The sequence below is a fragment of the Urocitellus parryii genome, chromosome 2, assembly GCF_045843805.1.
Source record: "Urocitellus parryii isolate mUroPar1 chromosome 2, mUroPar1.hap1, whole genome shotgun sequence".
NCBI lineage: Eukaryota > Metazoa > Chordata > Mammalia > Rodentia > Sciuridae > Urocitellus > Urocitellus parryii.
The window spans coordinates 205,209,402-205,235,037 of record NC_135532.1 but is presented as its reverse complement, the minus strand read 5'-3'; the positions used below and the strand labels follow the sequence as shown (position 1 = coordinate 205,235,037).

At 34.8% G+C, this 25,636-nt stretch overlaps 1 protein-coding gene across 1 annotated transcript in view; it reads right to left on the bottom strand.

Moving 5' to 3' along the window:
* Nucleotides 1-24,327, bottom strand: part of Ncam2 (neural cell adhesion molecule 2) — a 472,605-nt gene extending 448,278 nt beyond the window's left edge. The window contains exon 1 of the mRNA XM_026411794.2: nucleotides 24,260-24,327. Within this exon, the coding sequence (XP_026267579.2) occupies nucleotides 24,260-24,314 (55 nt within the window). The 5' untranslated portion in view covers nucleotides 24,315-24,327. The remainder of the gene's footprint in view (nucleotides 1-24,259) is intronic.
* Between the last annotated feature and the right edge of the window lie 1,309 nt (nucleotides 24,328-25,636).

The following is a 25,636-nucleotide window of genomic DNA, read 5'->3' as shown; positions in this document are numbered from 1 at the left end:
ATTGTGTACTGTCTCATTTTAATTCAGTTAAGGTAGCCTATGCTGCAGTTTTCTGTCCCTGATTATATGCAGGCTGCACACCAAAGTTTTCTGGCAATAACGATGAGATGCTGGAAGATTAAGAACAACGACAACAAAAAAGTGACCTCAAATATGACCTAAAATCATTTGGATTGAAGGTCTGTTTGTGAAATGTGAATCATTGTATTTGGTTTTCTCCCAAAAGAGCTGGTCAGGCCTCATTAAAGAATCTTATAAGTAAATATGTTTCACACAACATAAATTTTTGCATAGGATTATGATTTTAACATTATTTGTTCAATAAAAGAGGGATGCAATGGGGAGATGTGTATCATTTCTAATGAGAACCAAAACAAAGAATTTGGTGCATGTGAAAAAAAGTCAGAATTGTAAAGCAATCAACAAGTCAATAAGCATGAGATATTTTAGCAAAGACTCTATTCATTCCTAAGGTTTAAGGAATAAATATAAATCATAAAGTAAGAAAACTGTACACTATATATTCAGAACTTACTTTGTACTAAATCTAGTGAAATAAGAAAGGAAGTAATATGCATAACACACAGTGGACTCTCTAATTAATTAAAAGGAAGTACAGAGAGCTCAAATAATGTGTCACTGTTAAACATCCGTGATATGAACTTCCTGTGTTAAACTATTATTTTTTAATTCATAGTTCTTCCTTCGATAAAGCAAGCTTGGAATTAAGTTGCAAAGCTTAAAATTAAGCTACAGTCTTATGTTTCAGAACTGATAAAAATCATTATGAATTAAAAATAGGTTAGGTGAATATGATGAAATGGTATATCAATATTATTTCATGATTGTAAATAATTTGCAAGTTTGAGAGTTTGGCTATAATTAGAATATTTTTTGGAGCAATTTGCTGAAGTGTTTTCTCTGAAGGAAACAACATTCCTTGGGGGGAAAAATACAATGTTTTATTCATTTGTACAAATCTAATTTATATCATAAAGTTTATCATATGGACTGAAAAACAGTTGATTCTCCCAAGATGTGTTGAAATGGATAAATAACATAAATGAATTCACCTTATCCAGTAATGAAAACATCTAAACAAAGTAATAACCCAGAATTCTTGTAATCATCTAAAAAATTATAACTCAGTAAGAAATGAGAAGGTTGTTCATGGTTCTAAAACCTTAGGTAAAACTGGGAAAACTGTGCACTTAAAAAACGATACACTCTCTTTAAAAATTGTGAATGCAGAAACATCACAATTTGGGTGTGATGGTGCACGCCTGTAATCCCAGCAGCTCAGGAGGCTGAGGGAAGAGGATCCTTGAGTTCAAAGCCAGCCTCACCAAAAGCAAGACACCAAGAATATTTAAGATCATCATTAAATATACTTATTTAGAGACCCTGTCTCTAAAATAAAATCCAAAACAAAAAAAAATGGGAATTCCTTAGGACTTAAGAAGCTGTGTGGTGATCAAAGGGGATGCTGGATTTTAGTTTTAAAATATGTATATTTCATGATGATCTTAAATATTCTCGCTCTAAGATAATTTTTCCATTCTGAACATTTAAACTAAAAATTTAATTCACCTCCTTCTATGACTTCTTTCTTTTCTCAAATGAATTTTTTGCCAGAGAGCTATTCTTCTATATGCCTTTACCCCAATATGGCAGATGGTCAGCTCCACCACTGCTTATTCCCAAGAGTCATGTCAGTCCCTTTGTTCATTATTTTCACCATATCTCTAAAATAAGTCTATGTTATACCAACACTACCTATGATCTCAACACCACACCAATTTCTTGACTTTAACTTTTTAAATGACCCTAGATAAAACAGGCTTTGATTATTGTCCACTTGACTTCTAATATTCACAATTCAACAAGAAAGTATTGACCAACCTTGAACTCATCCAACTCTATGGTCACATCTGTTGCTCAGAGACATTATTAATTTACTCAACACTTTCAGCCAAGACTTCACATATACCTTTGGGAATACTTTGCAAATCTTTTAGTCTGGGTCTAGTCTCTCCCTCTGATGCATAATAGCTCACATCTCCAGTAAGTCCAACTCAATACCTCCATCCTACCAATTGCACTGCACTCTTTATACTCAGGAGACACTAGCAATTCTTTCAAACATTTTTATTTTAAAATATCTCCCGTTTGTAAGAAAACAAACATTAGTAAAATAGAATAAATTTCTGGGTAATCAAAAATACTGTTTTGATTTCAAATAAAAGTAATACACTTAATTGCAGATGCAGTAAAGACTCTTATCTTTAATAGCACTGATTGCAGCATTTAAAAAGATAAAAAGAAAATTCCTACAATTAATCACAAAATAATAATAAAAAAAAAACAGTGAACACCCAGAACTTTGCAAATGTCCTGTTTTGTGTAGAGAGGGACTACCATTCTTGGGGTGAGAGAGCATATTTAAAAACAATTCTAGTCTAATTTCTAACATTTTTCTCTAGAACAAAAGATTATAATGAGTATTCAAATACAATAATAATGTGGTATCTTTAATACAATTCTAAGTACATATGAATTTGAGGCCTATAAAATATTTTCCCTAAAAAAGAGCTATTGTACACTTTTTGTACTTAAGTCAGAGTTAATTTAGGACTAAGAAGTGTCAACTGCTATCAATGAATAAATGAACAAGTCATTTATTCCTTAAAGGGATTTTTTTTCTACTTGTAAAAATCAGGATATTTCATTAAAACAGTTTGTAAGTTCATGTTTAAATATTTTAGTTTACTCTGTTTTTTTCAGAATTTGCTTGGAAAACAAAACCTAACAATCTCTTTCCTCCACGGGAGAACTACATGATCAAAAATAAAGTGCCTGCCGAAAGCAATAGTGGCATCATAAAGGACCTGCTATGTTATAGGTGACAGCTCAAAAGTGGTTAATTTTCTAGGTCTTTCTAGTGAAAGATTCATTCTTACTGTGTCATTTCAATCACCGTCTCAGTCCTTCATGCACACACCTACAATCAAATACTATTCTCAGACTGGTATCACATCTCATTACTTTTATGGAATTATTACATATTCCTTGAATTACTGCATCTGAACTAAGTGTATTATTACTGAAGCTACTATGCAAAATCCTTGAGAAAATGATCCAGTGTTTATTCATCTTTTTATTATCCCTAGTGGCTACACAAAGTAAGGGTTTGATAAGTAGGAATGAGGGAAGGAAACAGAAAACTAAACCTTCAAAAAATATTTCTAGATTTTTAAAAATTATTCATCAATTACATTATTTTTAACATCTTGCTCTAATGTAAACAATCTAACACCATTGAAATAACTAAAATATTAGAACCAAACAATAAATAATGCTTACGTCATTGTAGCATACTTATTCACATATACCTGTGTATGCATGGGTGTGAAAAGATTTTGTTATAGATAAATGCAATCTGCTGTGCTGTAGACTATCCAAAGATAATTATATAAAACAAAACGTAAAAATGTTCTGAATTTTTTCCACAAACAGTATATTGAAAGCCATCTTTGATGAAGTTATTTAACATATCTAACTTGAAGAATCACATAATAAGTTACTTTAACATTTCTTCTGGATAAGTAGCATAGTTTCCTCATATATAAAAGTATATGTCCCATTTTATTGTCTGTTTCCCAGAAAATTAAGAATTAAATGTCACTTTTAATGAAGTACCAAAGTTAATTTGGATTTTTATGCCCCTTTCTTTTGTTTCCCATGTTGGTACATAGTTTCTAAAGAGCACTCTTGTATATTTGTCTTTCACAGTGTGACCACGAAAAATATTTTCATATTTGTAGACTATGAATCTTAACTCATACTAGAATAAATCACAAAGGCAAGTAATATTTTATGTAAAATCAAATATATTTTTGCAGTGGTTGACGTCTACACAAACATTATTGTTTCTCTGTTATTGATATTTTGATTATCTCATTATTATAAGGTACATTTGAATAAAAAATTCATTTCTGACATTCTTAAATTTAAAACTCAAAAAAAGATTACAGAGTTTAAACATTTGTGTTATCAAAAAAGCATTAAAATAGATTGAATATTAATATTCTATAATGTGAACACAATAGCATTATTTTAAAGAAATTATGCTAAATATTTGTAATTGTTTTTTAACATGTCATATACATGATATTATGATTCTGTTCAGAGATTGTTCAAAAAGAATTAACATGGATGTAAATATTAGGTACCATAATAGTCTCCATAATAAAATAATTAATGTTCACTGGAATAGTGTAAAATTCATGACATAAATTTTATAAATAAAATCAATCTTACTATGTGACATTTACAGCCAGGCAAATATTAAACTAATTTAGGTAGAGAGGACATAAATATAACTAACTAAAGCATTATATGCAAAAATAATTTTCTAGGCTGGGCAAGGTGGCACACACCTGTAATCCCAGAGGCTCAGGAGGCTGAGGCAGGAGGATGACGAATTCAAAGCCAGCTCCAGCAACTTAGCAAGATGCTAAGCAATTCAGTGAGACCCTATCTCTAAATATATATATTTTTAAATCAACCAAAGGTAACCTTCTAGAATTTTTATGATTATATTAATTTGCTGTGTTCTCTTGAGGATTATTGAGTAGAGTTATTGATTTTACTTAAACTCACTTCCTTTTGTTACAGTTTTAAATTCTTTCTTTATTCCAAATATAAATAGCAACATAGGAGCATCATTCATTTAATTTTTTTTGAGGGGTACAAGGGATTGAACTCAGGGACAGTCTACCACTGAGCCACTTCCCCAGCCTTATTTGTATTTTATTTAAAGACAGGGTCTCACTGAGTTGCTTAGCACCTCACTTTTTGCTAGGGCTGGTTTTGAACTTGAAATCCTCCTGCCTCAGCCTCCTGAGCCTTTGGGATTACAGGAATGCGACACCACGCCTGACTCATTCATTTAATTTTTTAAACAACGATTTACTAAGCATTTGCTATGTACATAACATAACATAAAAATGGTATACAGTTACATTCACAAGACTAATGAATTAAAACTCTATAAATAACCCAGGACAATATATTAAGTGCCCAAATAAGCAGGGTCAATCTATTATTCTAATGGTTTATAAGAGACAGAGAAATATGGTTTGAGATAATTAAGAAGGAATTTTATAAATGCCAGAAGATTGGAGCTTGGTATTAGATGATAAACAAAGAGATAAATGGAGAGAGCTCAAAATGCCAGTGTGTAAACGATCTAAGAAGACTCCTCTTAGAAAATATTCTGGAACCTTGAGTAGGGAACAGAGAAATGCTTCTAATTTTTGTAAACACTGTTCTCACTGTTGGCTCCCCTTTGTTTATTTCCACTTTCCTTACTCTACACATTGAGTCTTTAGCACTCTGCAGTTCTCTCAAGTTCTTTTCTCATAGCTTTGCACCCAGAGAAGTTGGTCTTCTATTGCTTGATGGGGACTTCAAAAGGCCAGAGCCAAGAAATTATCATCAGCTTTGATTTTTCAGACAGCACTTTTAAATAGAGCATTGCAGAATGGATAGCCTTTAATGTTAGGCTTTTAAAGTCAAATTCCACACACTCAGGAAAATAGAGTGTCTTCTTAATAAGTCCTTTTAAATATCAATAACTAATGATCCAGAGCAAAGAATTTATTTTTTTTAAAAAAAAGATCCATATAAAAGGAAGAAATCTCCTGCTATAAGAAGAGCCTCCTATTTCTTTTCTTTTTTTAAATGTTTTTATTAGTACATTATCCTTATACATAATGTTGGGGTTCATTGTGACACATTCATACATGCACATAACATAATTTCCTCTATTTAATTCCCAGCACTTCCTATTGAAACCCTTATTCTTCTCTATAGGCTTTCCTTTATGTATTTTTAATTGGTACATTATACATGAAAATGGAATTTATTGTGCTATGTTCATATATGCACATAGCAAAATTTGGTTGATTTTGTTAGTATGACATTGCCTTTCCCTCCCTCCCCTTGATCCCTTCTTGAACTGTTCTGTTTTAATTTCTTGAGAACCCTTTTTATTCCTTTTTCCCCCCTCTAGATTTCATGTATAAAAGGAAACACTGGACTCTGACTTTAAAATGTTCCATATAAAAGGAACAATGTTCCTGCTATATTTCTCTCTCATTAAAAAGGAAGAAGAAAAATGTAACTAGTTGTTGAGGAGAATGAAAACAGTTTTCCCAGTGCATCTTCGCCTGCTACCTTATCTTCTCTTGCATTGTGATTTTTGGTGGGATCCAGAAGTGAACCGGTCATCCCATCCTACTATCTCTATCCCCCATAATTTCACTACAATCACCACTAAAGTTTATGACAGAAAACTGGGCTTTGTCTTTGTTTCCTAAATGCAAGCCCAGAAGGTGCCCTGTGAGGACTGGAAGAGTAGGGTACTAAGGTACAGAATTCTCCTTGGCAACAAAGCACCGAAGTTGCCTTGCTCCTTTAGTCTTTACTGGCATTACTCCAATGTGAACGAGACTTAAATACTGTACATGCAATTTCTTTATTAGGATGAATGTACTAGATGAGAATAAATTGTTATTGGTCTGCTGAGATCACTAACACTCAAACCAGGAAACCAAGTAACGCAGGCATGTGAGGGAACACCACCAACAGGGCCAGGAGAGAGGATGCTAAGCTTCCAACAATGACCAGGGGAGTTGGAGTTGAAGTAGAACATTATCTAGTACTGCGGAAACCACTGTTTGTCGATCATGCTGTGTAAATAACCTTACAAAATGCCAGCAATCCTGACTCTACCAAAGTCCAGGTGAAAACAAAACCTACCCTCGAGTTAAGGATACAGAAATGTGGAAAAAATTAAGCAAGTACAATAAGCTTCCAGCAGAATCCAGACCACAGTCTGAGTGGGGTAAGGGAAGAGAAGGGAAAGTCCTTGAGTGTGGAAGGCAGCTGTGGGAGGGAAATGAACACTATAAGGGATACAGGATTTAGGCAGTTCTGAGCTGCTCAAGTAATAAACTGAATAAAGACCCTCAATTTCATGTTCTGCATCAGATATCAAGCCCTACAATGTGAGGACAGACAACTTACAAAGAATTGCAAATAGCAGATTCTATAAGGTTTCTAAATGTGAATCTTGCCAGTTACAATCATCTCTTAGCAAAGCATAGGAAAACTAAATAGTATCCATTCAAAAGGAAAGTTGTAAATACAGCTTTCCAATTCCAATCATCATCTAATAATAAATATTCTAACAAATTATCAGAGTATTGTTTTACATAGATCCAAATATTCTTTGATAATCTCTCAAGAAAGCTAGGTGATTAAAATATCAAACACAATCTGGTAACAGGTTTTAGAATAAACAATGAGATAACATTAACTGAACACTTACTATGTGACTGTCACTGTTATCCCCACTTTACAAATGTGATTATAAAGAAATAGCCCTTAAAATATTTCTTAATCAGAAGTCAGACATTTATTGATTCCCTTTTTGATTTGAATTTCAATCTCCCAAACTTCAGACTCTGCTCTGAACCTGCAAACAGTTTGTGACTTGGAAAAAACACCTTCAAGGAAAAATAAAATACTTTTCAAGTATAATCATTCAAACTTTTGATTTGATAGCTAAGGGAATAAAAAAGAAAAGATATTTAGGTATTAAAAGAGATCTATGCTCCACAGAGCAGACATTGAATTATTTTTTTAAGACATCAGTTGAGCCACAGTCTCCAAAATCTTCACAGCAAACCACTACGATCTTGTGTATAAGAAAATGCTTCACAAACACTCAGTAGCCATTGGCTTCAGTGTCTGGAACTGCCATGTGCTGGCAGGAATCCACCTAGTATCCAGCCATTCAACCAGAATGCTTCAATGACCAGCCACGTGATGTGAATTCTGAGCACCTCAGAGACAATTTTGACTGGTGTCACCAAACCATAAGGAGTAAAAGAAAATCAAAGAAATATTTCATAATGGGTCCATTCAAGGAAAGCTCCTCTCCAAAAATTATGTTTACTTTCATAAAAATGAACCAGCCAATCATAAAGCTTATAGGAATTAGCAAATTTGAATACTTTTCTGCAAGCAAGTGTACTTATTTGTTTTGAATACCTGCAAACATGAAAATGCTTTATATGAAAAATATAATCAACATATCTCGCAAAAGATATTAACACAAATGAATTTGTTCTCTGCCATTGGAAATAGAAGCAGATTATCCATTTAGTAATTCTCAAAAAGGACTGTAAAATCAACCAGTGAGATACAAGAGAATTTGTACCTAAAGTCTTGACCGAATCTTTATTGTGATATTACAAATGTGCTCAACAATTTGTTCAGCAGCTTTCTAATAAGCAATATTATAATTCAGTTGTTCAGCATGATGTAAAAGAGAGTAAAACACTGTTAGAAAGTTAGCTGCCTTCATCTCTCCAATTATACATTGGGGAAAACGAAATAAAGGATTCAAGCCTGTGCATGCAGTTCAATCACAGCCCCTGAGCTGGAGCCAAGTGTTCACGCTACAAAGGCCAATTTTTTTCGATAGTCACTGAATATGTTTTGATGGAAAACGTCATTAATTATGAATACTTGTGTGTTGGGAGTCTCTTTCTTTTAAAAACTAAGGTGGGAGAACTGTTTAGTTGTTATTTTTGTATAGTAGAGAAACAACAAATTTTGTTTAGTAGTCTGAGAAATTAAACGCTGGCTAATTAGTCAAACAGTTATACAAAGTGTGAATTAAATGTCCAGTGTTTTCTCATGGGGTTTATTTTCTTATCGGAAAAAATAGGCAAAGAGAAAATCACTTAGAACATTCATGAATTCCAGGACTAATGAAAAAATGAAATAAATATAAAAAATTTATTGATACACCATTGAATCATAGAATGGTTTTCCCAAAGTTATTATACACATACAAATATATGTATATACACACATACATACAGAGATACATATATACACACATATATGACTATACGTAGGTATATACATATCACAATTACATTCATATCTAGAAATATACATGTTACATAACATCTTTATATAAATATATATATATTTTTACACAAAATTTTACATATTTGGCCATTGGGAAAAATACCAGTTTGGTGAGATCACCTGGATAAATAAATAAATAACAAAGAGAGATATCAGTGTATGCATACTTTCAAACACCAAGTTCTCGATTTTGAACTACCCTGCTCTTTTAACCACTATGTGCTTATACTCTCACTGCTGAGCCATCCAGAGGCCAGGAACTGGTGCAGCTCTACATTGTTTCCGGCATGCACTAGACTAGAATGCTGATTAGTGAGTCTGCATGATCCACACACACCCATTTTGACATTTAGCCTGTTTCAGCAATCAATTTGAAATCAATATTAATTTTTAGTGTCAACTTGCCCCTCTAAAGATGATCATGGTTTCCATTAATATTTTTTATCTAACATTTCCCCTTCCAGAAACCAAAGGAATACTTTTTCTTTAGCCTTCTTAAACATGAGAATATAATCCTTTGATTGGTCTAAAAAGAAAAGCAATTAAATATATTTTCTTTAAATATTTTAGCTCTTTTCACTTAAAAGCTTCTGGCGGGCTATTTAGGTTTATGCAATTTAGTTTATGCCAAATCTGGTACCCTATCATTGTCGTATGTTGACTACAGGCCCCAAATGTTGTATGGTAGGAGACAGTCAAGCCTTCAATGTCCATGCAAGCCAGGATTCAAATACAATTGTCCACTTAATAGCTATGCAATTAAAGGGAATTTACTTAATCACACTACCCTTTCATTTCCTCAGTTCTCAGATTTTTAAGAAAATACTAAAAGTGGCATGTAGATATAGGTATTATATGAGCTCAATAACTGTAGCTTTCTTAGGTGACAGACTAATTCACAGCCTGTTCACAAAAGAAATTAGTATTTTCACCTTACTTTTTTATTTTTAGAGATTGGGTCTCATTATATTGCCCAAACTTCTGGACTCAAGTGATCCTCTGAGTACTGTAAGTAAATACACGTAACACCACACCCACCTATTACCTTATCATTCTCAAACTTAGCAAGGTAACCTAAAGCAATGTTAATGGTTTCGTTCTCCTAGCATGGAAACAACAAGTCCCTTACTAGTCATCCTGGCTTCAAATTTGCTCTTTGCCACTAGGACTTTATGAGTTTGGCAGGTCATTTATTCTTACAGTTCCTCATTTCCTCATCTATAAAACAGAATCAACTTTCAAAATAAATTTGGGAGATTATGAAATTACACATGTAAACAAAATAAAAATGATACACTGTCACTATTTAATGTTGGCTTTTGACATTCACATTGTTTAGATATTTTCCTTGGAACATTCCTGTCAGACATATTTGACCACTATCTCCCTCGAATTTCCCTCTTTCTCTCTTCTTGGCTGGACACTGAATTTGATTGGTCAATTCTAAGCTCAAGGTGGGCAGATTTCCCCATCCACAACAGGAACAAGTTGTTTAATTACGGAAAATTATCTCAATGCCATTCTCCTCAACATTGATTGGTTTAGGAGCATTCACATGAAACAATTCTAGTCAAGGAGAATGGAAGAAAGTCTGCCAGACCACACATGGGGTTTTTTCCTTCAGACGTATCCAGTGGGGAAAACATATGTACTTCTTTTTTAACTTCAGATATTATTGTATAATCATGTGACATGTGGAGCTGAAGCCAAGTTTCTTCCATTAAGTCAAGCGTAGACACATGAAATCCAAGTCTACCTCTAGATGGTCTTTCATGTGGTATAAAGGATTTTTATTTTTAAACCATTTTAGATTATTCTCCTCTTCCTTGCCTCTAAAAGCATCTTAAACTGATACAATTTCATTATGAAAGTATTCTGGAAGTCAACCACAAGCTGATGACTTACTAAATTATTAATAATTATAGTTTCATAATAACAGAAGCCATTTAAAGATACAACTTACATTTAAATATTAATGTTATGTAGTCCTCAATGAATTATACTAACCTAAATAATCAAGCTGCCCCACCTCGAACCCTACTCTAATATCTTTAAATGCTGCTGGTTCTCTATGCCCATTAATCTTGTATGTCACTAGAAGATTTACTCATGCACTAATTGGCAATCACTAGGCTAAAACCGCTTCTTCAAAAAATAAAATAAAATAAATGAACAAGAGCTGTGGTAGTTATCATCTTTATTCTTTGAGGAATCTCCATAACATTTTCTATAATGGATGTCTTAATTTGTATCCTCCCCAAAGTATGCACAGATTCTCCTGCTCTCCACATCCTCACTGACATTTGTGATGTTTAGTTTTTGGTAGTAGTCATTCTAATTGCTGATAGATGATATCTCAAGGTAGTATTGAATTTGCATTCCCCTGATAAGAATGATACTATTTTTTCAAGTACATCTTGGCCATTTATATGTCTTCTTTAGGAAATACTTATTCAGGTCCTTTGTCCATTTTTAAATTGGTTATTGCTTTTATTTGCATTTGAATTAACTTTCTCCTATAGTTTGGATATAAACCCCTTACTAGAAGTATGATTGCTAAACTTTCCTACTATTTGTACTCTGTTGACAGTTTGCTTTGCTGTACAGAGGCTTTTTTATTTGAGATAATTCTATCTGTCCACTTTGCTTTTGTAATTTGTGCCTTTGGAGTCACATAATTTACCAATCATCTCATTTTGGGTATATAGCCAAAGGGAATGACAACTGTATACCAAAAACATATTTGCATTCCTATGTTTATTACAGCCTTATTTAAAATAGTCTAGATATGGAATCAACCTGAGTGTTCATCTAAGGATGAATGATTAAAGAAAAGGTGCAATAAGTTATGCATAAGTTAAATGATATTTAGCCTCAAAAAAAGAATGATAGGATTTCTCCTATCATTTGCAACAATGTCAAAGACCTTGGAAGACATCATGCCAAGTAAGAGTAGCCAGGTACAGAGAGAGATTTTATGAGCTCACTTACATGTTGAATCTATAAAAGTCAAAACTATAGAAGCAGAAAGTAGAACTATAGTTTCCAAGAGCTAGAGGTTGGGACAAATAAGGAGATGGCTAAAGTATACAAAGCTTCAGTTAGATAGGGTCAATAAGTTTTGGAAACCTATTGCACTGCATGATGACTCTAGTTAATAATAAGGTGGTATTTAATTTAAAATTGCAAAGAGTTAAAATACTAAATGTTCTCAGCACACAAAAAGATAAGTGTGTGAACATGTTCATTTGCTTAGTTAATACCACAATACATACATTCATTAAAACATCACTTGGTTCACTGTAAATGCATATAATTTTTGTCAATTTTAATCCTTTTTAGTACTGGGAGGAGGAGGAAATCATTAGAAATAATGGTAAAAGCTTGAAATTGGAACCACTCCAAGAGATTCCTTTCTCTCTTCAGCAATTCCTTGCTACTTTGAAGGACAATGTTTTAGCCAGTGGAATGAGTGTATATATACATATATATATTTTTTTAATTTATTAGATGCCACATACACATTTCTTTTAAATTTTAAAATTCAATTCTCTCACATGTAAAATATTAGTTCACAACTCCATATGTATTTTGAATCAAGAATGAAGTAATCCCAATTATGATACTCTGTACAATACCTTACAGAATTTCTTGCTTTTTTTTCAGTTAATCCACTAAATACTCATTAAGACATACTGTTCACAGAGGAAGTAAAGTGACTTATCATTCTAAATGTTATTAGACATCTATTTCTCCCCTTTTATGCAGATAACCATGTCCCTTTTAAATCAAGCTCTTCATATATCTGGCACAACCACATCACCTTTCTCTTTTAGATTGTGCTTCCTCCTCCCTGAAACAAAACAGTGATTGATTTTTACAATGATTAGTTGCCTTTCCTTTATCACTCAACCTCAGCTTCCTGCACCTCTCCTTGGAGATTAGACTGTGGAAGTCATAATTAGACTTGTAAAAATTTACTCTTCCCATCAAAACTGCATATCCATGCACAAGGCCTAAGAAATAGAGCCTTTCAGCTGAAGGGCGAGGTGAAAGGATGAGAAACAAATGAGCTGGAAGAGGCAAGGGTAAGTTGAGCAATGAAAAGACTCCTTTTCCACAATACTCAAAAACTTAATCCTTCGATTTTCATAGCAACAGGGAGATATACTATGCTTAAAGAAGTCACTGTTTGCTAAATGCTGTATTAATGCACAGTGTAGGAGGAGGATATTTTTAATGAAATGTTTCATTATAATAGAAATGAAACAGGGACTTGAAAGAAAACATAGATTAGCAACTCAGAGTATTGCATAATATTCAGAAATCTGTACTAAAAAATGTTATTTTGGGAACATGAGAATACTAAAGTTCAATATTGCATATCCATTGTGGATATGGTTGTAAAGATTTTCATGAACCATGTAGGACAGCATAATGCCATTTGATAACTTATGTTGAATTTTGTATTAAATTGCAGACCACCTGCAGTCCCTCCAGAGGTATAATGCATTAACATGGAGCTTTGAGGGAATTTTGAAATAAAATGACTCATCTAGATAACTAATTAAAGGAATTATAAATTATGTAAAATTTGAGGGGGGAAATGAAAGTAAAAAATGAATAAATCAGAAGCAAGAGTAATTTCTTTACTTGAAATTTTCTTCAAGTTAAAAGTGGCATACATAATAATGGTGATGTAAATGAATAAACACTAAGCAGTCAAAAGAGATGATAAAGACATTCCAGAGCATTAGAAAATGTACTCTGTGAAATTAACTTAAATACTTTTCTCATTAAAGTCAGACCTCGAGAACACTGAAATAACATGACAAAAATATGGGTAGCATAAAAGACTATTTTCAAGGTTAAATAAAATTTCATTTTTTAAAAAGTCAAAATCCAAATGCCTGTGATGTAAAAAAATATGGTTAAAAACTAACTCCTCTCTTGCTTCTCTTTTCTTCCTATATATACAGTTTAGAATTGGTTTCCAATAAGCATTGAATGAATAATCAAGTTTTAATTAACCACATGGGATTATCTTGATGTTGAGGACTTTAATTACTTGCTGTATTGACACATCAGACATTTACTATTGACAATATCTTATCTGGTTAATTATACCACCATCAACATCTTCTATGCCCCTTATTTCTATAGCCATATGTAAACTTTTAAAATCTCAACTATATAGCCTCTCCTATGCTTCAGGTGTGACTTTAGTAAAATAAAATCTTCTGGCAAAACTGCTTCCTTGTTTTATTTTTGTGGTGGTAGGGATTAAAACCCAGGGCCTTGAAGATTCTAGGCAAGTATTCTACCACTGAGATGCATCCCCAGCATAAACTTTCAGTTTGTGTTATTCTCAGCTGAATTAATTTTTAATGAGGATATAACATAAGGGATAAACAAAGTCATTTTTGCTATTCCTCCTAAATGAAATAACATTATTGGTTTGTTATAAACATCCACATGTTTATAGAATGTTGCCCATGGACATGGCAAAATGTTTGAAATAAATACTCAGACCTATCTACAATCAAGAATAAATATATTTTAAAATAAGCAATCATTTTGGTTTACTTTTCCTGGGTGATATTTAAATATTCACTCAGCACATATTTGGTAAGCAGCCACTATAATCCAAAGATGCACTACATTTAATGAGGATCCAGTATAGAACTTCTGTCTTGCTCTCAAGTGTTCAGTTGGAAGATCATAACAGAGTACAAGAAGTCTGATATGCAGAATTCAAGTGTATTATCAACTTTCACTGGCTCTCCTGTGCCTTGAACAATAAATGGTTTGAAGTATGCAGTTAATTTGCATTTCTTAGAAGAAGGAAAGTTGTCCTCAGTGATGAGATGCTCAAGCTGAGTCCTGAAGGAAAATAAGAGGAATTTCCCAGGCAAAGAAAGGCAGGAAATATGTAAAAAGACACAGGCTATGTATGCAAGGATTCAAACCTATGAATTCCAGAAATGGGACAAGTATATTGGGTGTGCATAATAACAACCAATAGAGATAAGAAAACAGGGTCGTAAAAATAAATAAAGGCAAAAGTAACAGTCTAAGTAAGGAACTCCTAAGTAATTGAAATGAGAATTGGAACTCTAATTATAATTAATAGCATCTCATAAACTCAGTCCAAAAGAAACTTTGAAGAGCACAGTGATAAAAATATGTTATGTACTAAGAAATTATTTCCAGTCATCACTTTATTCATATATGTAAAAGAAGCAGTTAGGTAAAATCAGATAAATTACAATAGAAAAATGTGATGTATCTAGAGTGAAATATTTATGTCAAGTTCTAGCCATTTTTTAAGTTTTTCTTCTTGGACATATAATTTCATTTCTTTTATATTCATTTTCTTCCATTTAAATTGAGTAACACTGTCAATTTATAACTGTAGGACATCAAATAGCTGAATTGACACTGACCATCATAGCTGTTATCAATAAAATATACTTTAAAATATATGGTATATATATTTTAAATTATTAAAGTTTATGATATAACTCAAACCTTTTGTTAATTCAAAAGTTTTACCTGGTGCAAATTTCTGTGTAGTTTTATTCTCATTAGCACTGAGAAGTTAGAGTGAAGACAATTATTCTATGATTAAAAACTATGAAAAGGAATCTATTTTCAGACCATTGAAAATGTGCTTAATTCCAGTGGGCAAAAGAAAGCTATAAAAGGTTTATCTAAGTTAACAAATGTTAAAAATAAAAAGCATGTAAATATAATAAATTGAAATGTTAATCAATTAAGTGGCATATACCTCCTGTTATAATATTTTAATCTTCATATTATCTGTGTTTAACAGTTTCCTCATACAGGATACAAAGTTATGGCTAGAATGTAAAAATGCAGCTGCTCTTCTCAGGCCATATGTCCCGTGTATGTGATTGGTAGAAAATATTCAGAGAACAGAGAGAAATTAAATGGAACAGTAAACATAAAAATAATCTGGGAACTCAGTATTAGAGATTCTAATAAACCCATGGGAATGGATGTTTCAATAATAGAATAAAGATCCACAAACCCACTCCTTATTACTAAGAACAAAGTAAAAATGTGCCTATTTTCCTAAGTGGAGATGTACTCATACTATATGTCTCAGTCATATTAAATGGTCTTATTTTATGAGTAGAGGCAAGCATATGGTGCTGCAGCTAAGTATTTACATCTCCAGAAAAATTCCTGTGTCTTTAAAATGATGCAATAAAAAGTGTCATGGTTTATGGGAAAAGACAAGACTAGGAAGCCAAACCTACAAAACCTGCAGAAATTTGTTAACTAAGCACTAACCAAAACCATCAGGATCTTAGTTAGAATGCTATGCTAGTAGAGTCTCCACTAGTGTTTGCACCTAGCTTTGCAACTCATATTAAGATGCAAATCCTGAAGAGCTTGCAGTTTAAAATGAAAACTATGGACCATGGTGAAGCCTTTAAAAAACAAAAATAACAAAGAGAACAAACAAACATCACATGGCAAAGTGACTTCCTGGATTCTTCAGTATCATGTACGAACTGCCAGGTACATAATGTAGTGGAAACCATGATGTCCTTAAAACCACTAAACAAGCTAACACTTGTACTAAAGAAAGGCAGCCAAGTTGACTTTTCATATTTTTCTCAATGTCTTCACATATTGCTAAGGCTTTCTCTTTAACTGTGAGAAAGCTTGGTCTTAACCACTTAAAAAATAATGAGCTTTAAAATATCGTGTATGTATCAACACAATTCCTGCATTATGCATTTTTCTACTATTTACCGGCAGCTTATAAACTAAGCTGTTTCAAAGAAACACACACTGTACTTCTTTGAACAACAAGAAAATACTGAAATATATCTTAAAAGTACTTAGTGCTCATTGGCTATAAATTTGGGGTGTCAGCCTACAGGACATATTTAAAAGCTCCAGGCAAACTAGTCATACTCAACCTCAGGAGCAACATCTAGGAAATTTAGTCAGTTTTAAATGAGATAATGTGTGAGTATGCTCCTGCATAATTCCAGCATGAAACAGGTGCTCAAAAAGTCTTAGTTGCTTTCTCTTCTGTTCAACACTAATAAAAAGTTGTTCAAGTATACATATTTTGTACCAAAAATCTTTTTGAGTGTGTTATTTCAGTTTTCAGTTTCGTGCTTTAATTTTCTTTTAATTTGTTCTGTTTTGTTCTTGTCACTCAGGTATAAAAATTAAAACAAATGGATAAAACAGAGAAAGTGATTTAAATGAAAAAATTGTAATACAATCTAATTTTACCTACATGCTTCTGAAATTTTACCCCAAATGTCAGATATATGCTAAACAATATTTAAAGTAGAAATGATGATGAAACAATGAAATAAAGACAGACAGTAAGATTAGAGAAGTGACTCTGAAAAGAAGTGACAATAAATCAATAGTTTGCACTTCCAAATGTATCACTGATGTTTATGCCAAGATGTTCCACAGGTACTTCAAACTGAAAATTTAAAAAAATAACAAATATAAAAATTGCTATAAATGAGTGGTTTCCCTATTCATTTATTTATTTGTCTATATTAAGATACAACCATTTTTTCAGTCAGATGAGAGTAATACTTCAGGAGCCTCCTTCCTATCAATCTTCCAAATTGAATATATTACTAAGACCCATTATTTCTTCCTTAGAAATATATTGTGTCCACCCTTGCATCATTCTCCTCTGGTTCATCTTGCATATGGCCATGATACTTAAAAACTAACCAATTTAAATCATGCTATTGCTGCCAAACACCATCTCCCAAGATGTACACAGCAGTCAAACTTAGCTTGTCCTCAAAGCATTTCTGCCTCCCATTTGCAATAACATCACAGTATTGAGTCCAGCGAGTCACCTTTTCAATCTGTGTAATGAATGCAAACACTTTCATATATCCCTAATCCGGAGTCATTAAACTCTATTATTTGTCTTTTAAACGTTTGTCTCCTTTCCTACAATTGGTTCACTCATTTTTTCCTTCTCTTTGTATCCTTTTCTCCATTGACCTTTTCCACTCTGAAGCTCTCTGCTGGAATGAGTGGAAAGATGGTGCCCTCATTAGAGGCTAGGCTTGGAAATGCCTCAAATACAAATTCTCACTCCCTGCCTGTGCAAAAAAGACAAGTATTTGTATTTTTATATCCATTACCATCACATGAAAAGAGAGCACACTAATAAGATAACAAATTTAGAGGATGGCCACAACTGAGCCTGAGAATTAGTGAATACTCAATGGAGTTTTGTTCATTCTAAGTGCTGGACTTCTAAGGACTTGATTCATTTAATTTTTAATTAATTATCAGATGCCTTTTGTCATTTTACAACATTTTGTTGAACAGCTTACTGGTTTCTCACGTGCTTCTTTGACTTTTTAAATTTATATTTTTGTCCTTTCAAAAACAAACATGAAATCATCTGCACCACTTCTCTACACACATGCAAATTTCCAAACAAAAGTATAAAATATATTTGAAATAACCAGTGAAATAGAAGTAAAAATTAAAATCTACTAATTCCAAATAAACTACTAACTGTAACTAATAGAGACAAAGCAGATAGTTTCTCTCTACCTAAATTTCTTCATCTGTAAACCAAAGATAACAGTCGTTTCGATTCTTGATAAATACCAGGACCTAAGGTGATCCAAAACACTTGGGAAAAGTGGTTTCTACCATTTTAAGGCCTCAACAAGTTTTTATTAATTGACAAAATGACACAATTTAAGCATTTGCTACCTTGACCTGAAGACATCTTAATTTTTTTTTTAGTCTATGCAAAATTTTGGTGTTGGGAGAACTAAATTTAAGAATCTGGAGGCCAGAGCTATAGTTATTTTCTACTTGATTATTAGTATGCTCCTTATCCTAATTGTGTGCCCATCCTGAGCATCTATCTGGTGCCTAATACCAACCATAAGGATTCATGATACGAAAGAGCATCCCAGTCCTCAAGACCTTTTACTGCCATCTGCTGGCAAATGGTGAAAATAATTGAGTCCTAAAGCTATGACTCTAAGTGGCGCCCCCTGGAGTTGTTCATCATACAACCTATGAAACTGTTTTAGCATCACTGCCTAATGAGGTGCCAGGGCAAAGCAGGTGGTTTTGGTTTGATACATTCTACATACATGAGTAAGTGATGAGTGAGTCATGCTCACTGAATAACTCAATATGTTCCTCTAATTATTAGACAGCAGCTTTTGATAATTGTTTTAAATTGTGTAAATGAGACAATTTTTGAACAATAGGTAAGTTTATCTGTATGTCTATTATTAAAATATATAAATATCTGGCATAGTGGAGTTGACATTTTACAAGGTGCCTACACTTTATCTATTATCACAATGACTCCTCATGGCTGAGTATCAAGGTCAGCATTATCATATTACATTTTCAAATGAGCAAAGAGTGATTCTAAGTTCAAATTATTTCTTCAAAGTCAAGACACTGAGTAGTCTGGGTTTTATGATTCCAGAACCATTGCTTTTCCCATTCCCCTTTTTGTTTTATAATAAAAGAGAACCAAGAAAAAATTTGATCAACTGACAGAAAATTCTTTAAACTCTCAACTTTTTGATTGCTATGCTCATAAACATTCTCGAAAGTCTTCATCATGCCTCTTAATTATTTAAATTCAGACAAGTCTGTTTCATTACATCATAGCTTTTAAAATGTTTTCTGGAGTTTAATGAAGTGTCAGTGGTATGAGTAAACACGTGCAACTAAGATATGTGTTGCTCACTATCTGTGATCGGCACTATCATAACTAAATAGTTAGGAGTTGTTACAAATTTGACTTGCGCCATAAAAAATGCTTTTATTTGTTGAACAATTAAAGATAGCTTTGCTCTATGAAGTGCAGGAATATTACAATTAAAATCACAAAGGCACTGCTTGCATCTTAAAGTGATCTCCTATCATGTAATTTTGAAAATTAAATCTCATTTATAATCTCTTAAATAGGCCTACATGCAATATAATTGGATAGTATAAAGGTTCAAGGAATTCAGAATTTAGGTAAATTAAACTTGAGAAACATTCTGCCTTTATAAGAATATTAAAATTATTAGATTAATTTTGCTTACACCAACACCCAGAGGATTACTTTTATTTTGGACAAAAAAAAAATGAAAAGCAATTCAGACTTGTTCTATCACTTATTGAGCACTTTTCTTCATGCTCTCTAAAGTTCACTGCTATGAGAGATGACCCTGAAAACAGATAAGTTAAAATGATTTCCCAAATGTCAAAAGCCAGTGATGCAGCAGGACCAGTTCCAGAACCTTCCGATTGTGGATCTTGTTCCTATGTGCACTACTCCCACACAAGGAAACAGACAAAAGCAAATTACACTGTTCAGCTTAGTTACTACCCTCAATCTAGAGTTCAATTCTCAGTCTCATTAACAACTGGCATTATTTTTGAAAGAAGGCCATTTCATTTACAAAATTATATAAAGTTTGACTTTCTTCTTGTACTAAAGGAGGTTCTTTTGTTCTGTTAATTGCTTCTCTAGAGGATTTTTGCCTCTGGGAGACCATAAGCTGCCCTGAGTCACTGAAGAAACTCATCTGACACTGGGGACACACCAACTTCTCTTCTTGCTTTGTGGGCTCAGAGTTAGCATGAGAAACCAACGTAAGAAAATGGTCTATTTAATTCCTTGGAGATGTTCATTGACAAAAAAAAAAAAAAAAGAAAGAAAGAAATTTATTTACATAGCCTGTCTTCTAAGTGCAAATAAATATGCAGTTGATTCAATAGAAACTTTTGACAAAGACACAGGCATCAAAGAATTAGAGCAGGATAGACATAAAAAGGATATGAAAGGATATAAAAAAGGATATTCAAGGCTGTGAGTGTGTAACAGCTTGGACAGAGGATGAGTTTGGGGAAATATTTCCTATACACCTGAAACTCGTAGACTCACACACCTGTGCTCTAGTTTTAGAAGGTACATTTCTCTAGTAAACAATGATTTATTAGCACTTCCCCAGAAAGAATAACTGTAAGCTGATGCCTGGTTTAACCACTTAAATTGGCAATTCACACAAAAACACACTTATCACATGAGTTTGGCATAAATAAGTGTTCTATGGGTGGTTGAACTAGACTGCAAGGACACGTGAACAGCACTGTTCTCACCTTAGGCTTCAGTACAATGGTGCTTCTATTTTCTACACGTGAACAACCACTTACAGATGTTTATTAGTCATGCCTGAACAATTTTTAAAAGAAGAAGAAAATGATTTTGAACACTGGGAATGTTTAAAAATGTTTGGGAATTTGAATTTACAAATACTACAGCATCAAATCCACTGTGGTCCATCCAAGACTCAAGTTATCACTTGAGAATTAATGACCATGGAGGCTATCACCAAGTTTTGAATAAAAAGCAAAAAATAATTGCAAAAGTTACAGAACTACAAAATCTCCCTTACACGGACAATCAAAATCAAACCTGACAATTAAATTACAACCTTGCTTCATTAGATATTAATCTTGCGGTGGAAATGAGTGGCTTTTAAAGGAGCCTTTCTGCCCCAATAAAAAGCTCTCACTACAGTAGAACAATAAGGTTGCGTTGAAAGTTAGGAGTAGGAAGGACTATTAGGCCTCATTAGCTAATTATGGTATTGGCATCCACTTAAGTTACTCAGTTTTTCACTTGTGTCATTTTCTCATATTCAACTGCTGCGGTTCAAAACGTTTTGACTACTTAAAAGGGAATACATCATCGTTGCCTTTCCCCGGTCTAACTGCACACCACTTTCCAAAGCAATAGCTTCAATCATGCTTCATAAAATCCCCTGCAAGTATATTGTTGGAAACATAAATCAGCAAGCTGGGGTTTTAGTATTTCTAAGGCAAGCCCAGGGATCACTGCCTGGTAGCTTTTCCGTGGCCCTATTTACAAAAGAATAAACAAAATTATGAGTTACACGAGATCCATTTTTTTTTTAAAACAGCTCCCAGTGGCGTGTCTGATACTTGCTCTTGCATCCTTAATTAGAGAACAAAACACTAGCACAGAGGAATTAGTCTCCAAGATGAGGATTTCTATTTCCAAGCATCTCTGATTTCATTAAGACACATGGCACAGAAGCACTACATGTTTGTCCTCACAAAAGCCAGGTTCCTCTGATATGCGTCGATGGTTCTATAAGTCTTATGCATTTTGAAACTGTACCAGATAGAGATCTTCCTTACAATGATGCTCTCCTTCTACCCTGTTTCCTTACAGTGAATATGGGCTCCCCCACAGGCATGCTTCCCTTTCAGAGCCCTTCTTTATAACCACCTTGCATTCTGATTATAAATTAGCAGAATCACAATTTCAAATTCAGGTTCCAGGTATAGACAAAATTATATATGTCTGGGTGTAGTGTTTAAATCTAGATATTAAACGTTCCTAGATTTCCTTGTATCCCCAAATTCCAGCACAGTTAGTGACTGAAATGAAAAATGTACAGACTCCACAACAGAGACATTTTTCTTCTCCAAACCACTCATAATGTAATCATAAGTCTGCATAAACTTGCTTCCTTTAAAGCCCCACATTTTCCCATACTATCTATATTTATTTAATTGCAATTGTATTTTAACTGCAGTTTTAAGTTCTGTTTCTTAGTATTCAGAAATACCAGTCTATATTATAAATGAATAGTTAAACAAAATCAGCTGCTCTCCAAAAAATTAAAGCAGCATTATCTGCAGTGAATAAGTGTATGTTGATATTTGCTATAAGAGTGGTGGAATTAACAGATTGAGCTAATGCTGGTTTCAGATGAACATATCTGCAGTTTTTCTAAGACTGAAATATTACATACTCCATGTTATGGGGAAATGAACAGTATCTTACTAAGACACTTCACAAACTATAAAAATATACATCATTTGCATTCTTATTTCTAAACATAAAATGTGCATCCAATTGTGTTTCATCATCCACCAACACTAAAGCTTTGGGGAGGAGAAGGGCAGAGAAAGGAAGGTTTTCACATCCAAAATGTCAAGCCCCGCTGAAGAATGATAGAAGGACTCTGTGCAAGAGCAGAAGCAACCATTTCAGGGCATAAAATGGAGTTCTACCACCCCCTGCTGGACCAAATGAGCAACACAGAAGAGCCTTAAAATGCTTAGAATTGAACATAGTGAAGATATTTTAAGTTATCTCACAATTTATTATTTTATTAAAAAAGAATTTCATGCTACACTAATAATGTAATATTATCTTCTATTAGTGCCCATTACAAAATTATTGATATTTTTTTTCCTGTAAAGACTTCAACCAATACATGTTTTAGCATTTTGTTTCCCCAATTAAATGTCCAAACTTGTCTGGACAGTTGAAAATGTTTCCATTTATTGTAAATATATTTTATGTGAATGTGCACTATCAAAATAAGTAAGATAAATTTATATTTATTTTTATACAGATTAACAGAGGTAGCTACCACAATTTCTCCCTTAGGTTATTCTACTAGGCTATATTTTTTTTTTCTTTTCTTTCTTTTCCCAAGATATAAAAGCTCCCACCAGTTCTCCACAACCTCCCAAATCCCTTACAGGTGTAATTACAATCTGATGTTATAAAATTCTTCAATTTTGCTGTATTAACAAGGGGGAGGGGAGGGGGTCAAAATGAATGACTGCAACACATCCCTAGTTTTATCCATTTGCTTTCTTACACACAACATCGATGGCCCCTCTCTTAGTTTCCTACATAAATAAGCCATCATCGTTCACTTCATAGCCAGGAATGGGTCTTGGGAAAAGAGTCTCTAATTCCTTGCATACAACAGATATTTTACAAATTAGTTTAATGCTGATAGTTTTTGCTGGTTCTGTAAAATATCACTGTACCCTTTCCTTTCGCAACCTCAGATATTTAACTATGAATACACATCGACATACTCATCCAGTTTTTGAAAATGAAAATCAGAAAGCTAAAAATCCCAGAAAAAAGACGCAGTTTGCCTCGGTCTCCTGCTCACTGATGCCCATCTCCAATTCTGTATTTTCTCTTCTCTTATTTGAGGGTCTCAACAAAATAGACACAATTTTAGGGGCTGCTAAAAGAAGGAGCTAAAATAATAACAACAACAACAATAACTGTAACTTTACTTCTTTCATTTAATTCTTCCTGTGCCTCCCTCTTTGCCTCTCTTGGTTGGGTGGAAGGGGGAGGGAAAGTAAATGCAATAAAGCACCACACTCCTACCTTGCCCGCTACTGACAAGCAACCCGAGCAGGTAGAAGGAGAGGAGGAGGCTCATGTTCAGGACGTGACACTGGTGGACAGTTCCAAAGTTATTAAGTCCAGCCCTGGAGAGAGAACCTTCCGCTGCCACGGCCACCTCTGCTAGACCGCCGCTGCTCCCGGGGTGCCCCAGCCGCCCGCAGCCCGCGCGCTCCTCCTCGCAAAGTGACTGCAAGCTCCGCTCCTTGCCGCACTATATCCAGGCAGCAGCGGCGGCAGCGGCAGCAGCAGCAGCGGCCGCCGCGGCGGCAGCAGAGCCGGGCGGGAGGGAGGCGGGGGCGGAGACGCGGGCGAGGAGGCGCGGCCGAGGCGTATCCCTCCGCGCGGCTCGGCGGACGCGGCACTCGGAGGCGCGCAGCCTCGGGATTCGTCCGCAGTGGAGCTCAAAGCTGCTGGTTCGCTCCCCCGAGTCTCCAAATAGATGTGCTGCTGCTGCGGTGGGCTAGCCAGAGTATAACCGGCGAGTGATGACCCCACACTCAACCTGACAGTCACCCTCACGCGGGGCCACGCCCCTGGGCCAAGAAAGGAGGTGACAAGCAGCCTCCAAGCTCCCTCTCCCCGCTGGCCCCTCGGGGGAAGCTGAACCGGTACCGCTGCTGATGCTGCAGACGGCCTCCTGGTTCAGTGCCTCAGTCGCACCCGGGCTCAGCGGCCCCGGGAGACCGCGGGGCAAGCGATAAATTCCTTGGTCTCATTTCTCCTTAAGCTTGTGCGGAGAGTGGGGAGGAGTTCTCCGTCTCTCCCAGATCGTTCCTCTCTCTCAGACGTGGAGCAGATTGGCACCTTCCCGCGACTGTCCCCTTCCCGTGCTCTCCACTCCGCCACCGCAGAGGGAAAGCAGTTGTCCTCTAGTATCTACAGGGCCGGTCTCCTCTGGAGCTAGAGGACAGGCGGAAAGATGTGCAGTGTTTCTTTACATGTTGCTGCCAAGAACAGGTATCTTAAGGGACATCGAGGCGGGGTGAGTTGTGGGAGGGGCTGCGTTCAACAGGCCTGTGAGTCTTCGCTGCGTCCTTAGATAAGTCTACAGTCTCTCATCGCCACACAGTTGGCTCTGCCTAAGGTCCCTAAAGCACAGCATTGACCAGGTTCCCGCAGGAATGCAAGGGCTGACGTCCTGTAAATGTAAAATGATGAATTGTGCGGAGACCCTATCCCAGGCCAGTCACCCTTACCCCCTCCCACTCACCCGTACACTGCGTGCATGTGCAAGTGTAAATTGAAGTGATGGAATGGTGGCAAGCACCCAGAAGTAACTCTCCTCACCTAAGGTTGAGGCATATCATTATTTCTCCTGGAGGGGTAGGAAAAGATTTGTCACTTTAATGTCAAACC